This window comes from Rhinatrema bivittatum, chromosome 1 (assembly GCF_901001135.1).
Source record: "Rhinatrema bivittatum chromosome 1, aRhiBiv1.1, whole genome shotgun sequence".
NCBI lineage: Eukaryota > Metazoa > Chordata > Amphibia > Gymnophiona > Rhinatrematidae > Rhinatrema > Rhinatrema bivittatum.
This window is the reverse complement of record NC_042615.1, coordinates 142,245,654-142,253,488: the sequence shown is the minus strand read 5'-3', so window position 1 is coordinate 142,253,488 and position 7,835 is coordinate 142,245,654. Positions and strand designations below refer to the sequence as shown.

At 43.5% G+C, this 7,835-nt stretch overlaps 1 protein-coding gene across 2 annotated transcripts in view; it reads right to left on the bottom strand.

The window, feature by feature from the left end:
* Positions 1 to 364: 364 nt before the first annotated feature.
* SCFD2 (sec1 family domain containing 2) overlaps positions 365 to 7,835 on the bottom strand; it is a 641,446-nt gene continuing 633,975 nt past the window's right edge. For both annotated transcript variants that reach the window (XM_029587632.1, XM_029587640.1), the window contains one exon: positions 365 to 822. In XM_029587632.1, the coding sequence (XP_029443492.1) occupies positions 730 to 822 (93 nt within the window). In that variant the 3' untranslated portion in view covers positions 365 to 729. The remainder of the gene's footprint in view (positions 823 to 7,835) is intronic.

Genomic DNA, 7,835 nt, shown 5'->3' with positions numbered 1-7,835 from the left:
TACCTCCCTCAGATTTCAACTGCATTGTCCCGTTTTCTTACTGGGGAAAAAAAAAAAGAAATAGGGTTTCTAAATATGGGACTCGAGAGCACTTTTGGGGGATGTGTGTCCCAGGATGCTTTAGCATCTGTGGCAGAATGTTGAATGAAACTGGGTGAATGGTTCAAAAGTTATCGGGGGAAAGGGAAGGAAGGGGGACAGGACAAATACACAATCCTGATGATTTTATACGTTCAATTTCCCTGTAGGAAACTATGTTTAAAAGGAAGCAACGGAGTCATGTAACATGAAAAGTGATATTTGGAAGATTTGTGTTAATACTGTAGCTTTAAATCTTAACAAAAACAAAATTAACCACAAAATCTTCAAAGAAGTGAGACTTATTTTTATGTTCAAACAATGCATATGAACATTCAGATCAAAAAGGGGCAGATGCTTCAGAAAATCATTCCTGTCCATTCAAGTAGTCAGAACATCAACAAAGGAAGCAGGAAATTAGTATAATTGCATTATATCTTTAATCAGATGTGCCAAATGACAGCCTGATGCCATTATGCAAATAAAACATTTTTATGTCCAGCCAGAATTCAAGCCAGCAGGTCCCCTCAGGCGTGATCATCCACTCTTAGTTTTGGGGTGTTACGTATTTAGAACACCTGAGATGCAGACAGATAACAGGAATGCAATTTCAGCTTGGTGTAGGTCACTTTGCTTATTTATGGCTCTCTCTCAGATGCCTATATCTGGATGCAGATGGTCTGTTGCAAACAGCAATTCGGGAATGTCGAGTGGTTTCAGAAGTTTTGAGGACAGCACAATTACCTAAAGATAGAAAAATATAATGAAAAAAAAACTTATAGTGCCCCCACCTTCCACCACACCTGAGCTTTCACCTCTGTCAGAACCAGCCCCACCCTCCTCTTGCTGCTCCTGAAGACGGTAGATTGTAAGTGGAGGCATTATGCGGTATTTTTTTCAGTTGTGTGCCTGGCTGCAAAGCTGTGCATGCAATTTCAAGCACGAAGAAAACAACCTGAGGGCCTGATTCACTCACTAAGGCATTTCTCCCATTCTGTGTCTATGGGAAAATGCCTTGATGAATCAGGCCCTGACTTTGAAACACAAGCTACCTGCATCAAATGAATTTCAATATCAGGTAGTTATATAGCTACGGTAACTATATGCACATAACTTTATGCTTTGCTTAGCAATGAGTAAAATTATGTGGATAAAGTACATACCATATCCAAGCACAACTTTTCAAAATTCAAGATGTGTGGATAAATCTATAACACCCCTTCCCCTGAACCTAAACCCATATCTTTAGGAAGCGAAAAAGCCACTTATGCACATTCAGTCAAGTTACGTATGTAATTCTTTATGTTACATACCAAAGTACGAACTAAGCTTTTGAAAATTTACTCCAGTAGGCCTTCAGTGAAGGTCATGGGGGCTTTATTCTTCCTGATTAGGCCTTGCCCTCCTCTTCCTCCTCCTACTGAAGGAGAAGGCCACAGACCTGACTCGCTTTAGCACTGTATGTATATATGTGAGTGTGTGCGCATCCTGAATCCCACCTGGAGGTGTTGCTTTTATACTGGAGCTTAGCTTCCCACCCCTATGGAAATTATGAATGTTACTTATGCAGCATTCCTAGTCCCTGTTGTCCCACACAGTAGAAGTCAGATTTTGGAATTCAGTCTAGGTCTCCAAGATGACAACACACAGTACTGCCAGTGGGCCATTAACCAGTCCTAGGCACCGCATGTTTGAAACACCATTATAAATAATTGTAAAATAAATGTCCTGAAGATGAAGCATCTCTGACATAATGTTTTAAAAGAAGCCCCTAGCAGTAAGTCACTTTATATAAATGAGCCTAGGGAACAGGAATCCTAAGTTCAAATTCTCAAGTTTCTTTGTATGCAAAAGTATTCGGTTCTAGGGGTATAATCAAAGTATCCAATTAGGTTCTTTTTCTCTTTTTTTAAACTCTTTATTTATAAACTTTTTTTTTTTTTGGCATACAAGGTACAAAAACATAGTCATAGTGAGAAGAAGACTGCATGAGTCCATTATATACACTGTTTGCTTAGCTAACTGACACAGAGAAAACATGCAAACATAAAGCTGAGAGCAGCTTCACCATTATCTATCTGTTGTCGGTACACAGCAGCAAGTGTAACTCTAATCAACAAATAAGACATCCAAGCTACATAACCATGGCTTCACAGTCATGTTATCCGGCACTGATTCCACAATATCGATGGTAGATCCCCCAGACATTGTATGTGAATTGCTTGTGTTTAAGCACAAATCGTTGACGTTCGATATCCATAATCTCCCATACCTGCACTCGTCAATGTTCTAAACAAGGATTACACTTCCAGAATGTAGCTATGGTAAAGAGAGTTGCTAGTAAAAGCTGACCAACCAGGTTTCTGTGTTTACGTAGCACCAAGGACCCGTCCCATCTACCCAATAAACCCATTAAAGGCACTATATATATGTGGGATTCCTAAGCTATCAGCAATTCCCTGTGAACCCCCCCTGCCAAAAGAACTGTACTCCCTAGCAATGCCACCACAAGTGAAGTTCTTTTTCTCTTAAGAATGCAAATTATCGGTTAATGACTACTCCCTCTTCAATAAACATGAACTTAATTTTCCCTCGGAGGCCTAGTTTACAAATGGCCGTTGCTACTATCTGGTCAGATCTCAGAAACAGTGCACAGTGTTTGAGCAGACACTTTACTGGGGATGCAGGAGTTACATTTAAGAAAGAGAACTGAGCAACAAATATAAATGTATAGTACTACCTGTTTCATGTTGGCTCCATCCTATACATGCTGTTTATGAAAACAAACGAAACGAATGGCCAGCGTGGGGCTTCACAGGAGCATAGTTTGGATGTCGTCTTGCCATCTCAGTGCCATAGGCAAATGTAATCAAATAAGAATGGTGGAAGACCTTCAAAGTTTATTAGCTATACGTATGTGGTTTTGGTTTTGGGGAGGTTTTCCTCCTATTTTAAAAACACCCCTGTCTCTATAAAAAAAATAAGATGCTTCTTAATGCTTACAGCTGATTTCGAAGTGTTAATTTCCTGTCAACAGAATCATAACTGGTGGATGGGAAGTTCTCATCAAAATGAATTTCTGCCCCAAATTACACCTGAAAGTCCTGGAAAAAGTTAGATGTGCTAGCAGAAATATGAGGCTCTCTGGCTAGTGGCTAGGATATATCCTTAACAGTATGGAGAGAAATAACTGGGTAGACTAGATGGGCCAGTTGGTCTTGATCTGCCATGTTATCTATGTTAAGCAAAGTGCAGTAACACTGGAGCAAGTCTTATGTTTAAGGTGTTCCTGCCATGGAATATAAACCAGAGAGTGTCGTTTCATTAGGCAATCACGCAAGACAGTCAACATCCACTGATGTCAGCTCCTGAAAGAATTGCCTGAATTATAATGCACACTAATTAAATATGTAAAAGAAGAGACCTTTTATGATTTTTAAATTGCAGAACTGCTCCATGCAGGGAAGATGAAAGCTTGTTTTTATAAAGTGACTTATTGCCGTGGGCTCCTTTTAAAGGATTAGAGAAAAAAAAATTGAAGGCTTTTAGTGTGCCCTGGTGTCTGAAACAAACTACCTAGAGATCAGCAAATACAAGTCTACATAACAAAAAAAGGTTGTGGTGGACAAATATTTATCTTCATCTTAATGGATATGCTGGCTCAAATAATAGACTTTTTGAAGGCACAATAATCCTGGACAGGTGGGAGATACTCACTGCTGAACTATATAAATCCCAGGTAATCCAACCAAGTAAATCAGATGCTCTTCATATGAAAGACTCAAGCAATAACTTCTTTTTTGACTCCTCTAAAGGCCTTTAACCTAAACAGTAACAATTTCAAACAAAGGGCAAGTGGTAGTAAAAATCTGCCGTGAAAGCTGTAAATGCTCTAGAAACCTGCCTTGAGGGGTGACCTGCGACTGGGGGTCAAGCTGAAAGTAAAGCAACACCAGATAGAATGTCACGGCTGCAGAACTTCAATCCCTTCCCTTGAAGGGAAGTGGTGTGGAGGAAGCCTAAATTCCCAGTGCGTCCCACTGAAATATCTCTTATTAACGCGGGGATCTTTTCAATCTTCACTGATACATTTTGAGCCTGGATTAACTTGTCCATCGATATGTGACAGATGAAGTAGCATTTTAACGCAACAAAGAATTCTAGTGCCCCTTTGGAAAGAAATCTGTTATAATCACACTGAAGAAACATTGGTAAAAGCATTGGTATTTGCTGATAAATAGGGTTTGAACTTTTCAAAAAGAAAATGGAGATTAAAAATGCGACGGCGTTCTCAGCCTCTGTTTTTGGCCTTTGTGCTACAGAGATTACAGATCAAGCATACACTGAGAGGTGAATTTTTAAAAACATTTACACATGTAAAATCAGCTTATACATGTTATTTTAAAAACATCAAACGTATGCACATATTTTCAGTCTCGCGTGCACATTCTGGGTCAAGTGTTACACATGTAAATTGCTATTTCACAAGCAACGTACGCATAATATGTTTATCAATTTATTCACATCATTTTACACCTGCTAATTATCGTGTATAATTGATATCAGACGGGGCTATTCTTTACTATTGGTTGGATGGGAGGTCTGGGTGAAGTGGGGGCAGCTCAGGGTAAAAAACTAGGAGGGTTTCAATGACCTGGAGAAGGATAGGGTGAACTGCTGGATGTTTCAGCAGACTGGTGATTTCAATTACACGCACACGTTTTAAAATATAACAACACTCAGGCCTATCCTGTAAAGTGCGGCCGCGTTTACCCTGCTCCTAAGCCGCTTTTAACTCACGTTCCGGCCGCGTTAGCCCTTCCTGCGATCCCGAATCCCCTTTAACCTACTCCTACCGCGTCCTAAATTCCCCGGGTAACCCCTTCCGCCCGCGGCATGTATATTGCATGCAAACGAGCGAATTAGCTCGATATTGCATGCAAACGAGCCAATTAGCTATTCCCCTAGCATCCTGTAACCCGCACCCCGACTAACGCTACCTTTCCCTGCCGTTTTGTCGCACGTTTAACCTGCAAACTTACCGCCTACCCTGACCCAGGCGGTAGAGGCATGGGTAAGGGTAGGTGGCAAGCTTTCCCCCAGCCCCCGCTCACCTGCCCCGGCCGCGATCATGGGTGCAGGTCTCCGTGGCAGCCCCAGTCCTCTCCCCTGCTCCCGAAGCCAAAAAAAAAAAAGCTTTTTTTTTTTTTTGGCTTCGGGAGGAGGGGAGAGGACTGGGGCTGCCACGGAGACCGCTTTCCCCCGTGCAAGTAAGTTGTTTCGCTGCTTGTCTCTTCTCCCCCCTCCCGGAGCAGGGCGCGAAAAGCCGCCTTGCTCCGGGAGGAGGGGGGACACTGACAGCGGCGAAGCAACGGCGAAGACAGCAGCGAAGCAGCGGCGAAGACAGCGGCGAAACGACCTTTCAGTGCCCCCCCTCCTCTCGGAGCAGGGCGGAAAAGCCGCCTTGCTCCGGGAGGAGGGGGGACACTGACAGCGGCGAAGCAACGGCGAAGACAGCGGCGAAACGACTTTTCAGTGCCCCCCCTCCTCTCGGAGCAGGGCGGAAAAGCCGCCTTGCTCCGGGAGGAGGGGGGACACTAGCAACGGTGAAGCTTTCCCCCAGCCCGGACGCCGGCAAAAAAACTTACTTTTTTTGCAGCCAGCCATGAGCAGGAACACGATCTGGCCTGCCTTAGCTCCTCCCGATAAGATGGCCGCCTGCACGGGGAAAGCGTGCAATTGGCCGCTCAAGACACACCTCGCTAGAACGCCTTTTATATGCAGTCAGAGTTATACATGTTAAGAACTTGCTGTTTTACGTTTCTGAAAATCCACTTACATGTATTTCAACCAATTATTCAACCTCCTTATTTTATGTTGACATGCCTCAACTAAGCTTATAAAAATGTACTTCTTCATGTAAAAAGTACTGAAATATAGTCATACACAGATTCCAATAGCATTGATATAAAGGGTCAAGACAGAAAACAAAATATAAACAATTATTAGAAAAGAGGCCAATTGCACGCTTTCCCCGTGCAGGCGGCCATCTTGTTGGGAGGAGCTAAGGCAGGCCAGATCGTGTTCCTGCTCATGGCTGGCTGCAAAAAAAGTAAGTTTTTTTGCCGGCGTCCGGGCTGGGGGAAAGCTTCACCGTTGCTAGTGTCCCCCCTCCTCCCGGAGCAAGGCGGCTTTTCCGCCCTGCTCCGAGAGGAGGGGGGGCACTGAAAAGTCGTTTCGCCGCTGTCTTCGCCGCTGCTTCGCCGCTGTCAGTGTCCCCCCTCCTCCCGGAGCAAGGCGGCTTTTCCGCCCTGCTCCGAGAGGAGGGGGGGCACTGACAAGTCGTTTCGCCGTTGTTTCTGCGCTGTCGCCGCCGTTGCTTCCTGGTATCTGTCATTTCAAATGACATTTGAAATGACAGATACCAGCGTGGCGTGAAGCCTTAGGCCCGCGCACCCAGGATCCTGTATAGGCGCTCTATCCAGTATCCTGGGTTGCGCGGGACTAAGGCTTTTCGGACGCGGCTTACATTTACATATAATTAGGCTTCAGGATCGAGCGGTAGGTGAGCTGCACTGTGCGGGCGGTAACCGCGGGTGCCGTAGGCACTAACGCAGCTCTTCCTACCGCTCGGTACTGGATAGGCCTGACTGTGTGCTAAAACAGGGTTTCCACGTGAGCAAGTCATAATTTTTTTCACACATAAAATGTGTGCTTTATGTTTTCAAAACAAATAGGAAAAGTACGTGCTTTTCAATGCATTAAAGGTATTTTGTGCGCAACCGGATTTACAGGTATTTTATAATCTGCATATACTTCATATACGCAGGTTACCAAATACTGTCATAGATCTGCGCGCAGCCATATTCATGTGTATACGGCGCCGCTCGGAGTTGTTTGAACACTTGAAATATTGGTTAGGCTCATACAACACAATCAACTACATTTTTTTTCCTAAATAAATATTAACGAGTACTGTAAACCTCAGCAATGAGCTGTGTTTGTAGGATTTAGGGTCAGCTCTTTAGTGACTTAGTACTGAATCACCCTGTCAATTGGGTATCCTGGTTTCAGATTGATCAAACCAGTAGAGGAAAAGAAAAGAGTCATAACACAGATATGATGTACTAATTCTGGAACGTATAACCTGCCCTGTTTCTGAAGAGCTTACATTAGCTGGTGCTGCATATTAAATATCAGTGACAGTGATCTCAGAGCTGTGATACTGAACACTTACATTGTAACTGCTCATATATGGGAAAGGGCAGGTTTAATAAATAAATAAATAAATAAAACCTATTCCTGTAAGCAATATAGGGGACGATATTCACTAAAGCCACCTAGAGGCAAGCTATGCGGGTAACTCTGTACCCGTTGAAACTTTAGTGGATTTCAAAATTTGCTAAAGCTTACATGGATATAAAGGTACTCGCATACTTTCTCTGTCTGCAATATCTGTGGCTGGTGTTAGGCAGGGGAAATGATCTGTATATGTTTTCAAATTCTAGATACATGCATAGTTTGCTCTCGTCCCTACCTCTCGAAAATGCCCACTCTTGAGCAGCTACATTAGAGCCGTCTAGTAGAGCTAGTTGGCTATGTTTGGTTTGGTCGCCGTACATGGGGCAGTTTTCAGGCCATTTGATCTAGCCGGTTAATGACTAAGGGTAGCTGGCCAGATCATTATGAAAACTGCCCTCCATAGGCACAGCTGGTAAGCATGGCCAGTGTCTGTTTCTATCACTGCTGAATCTTCC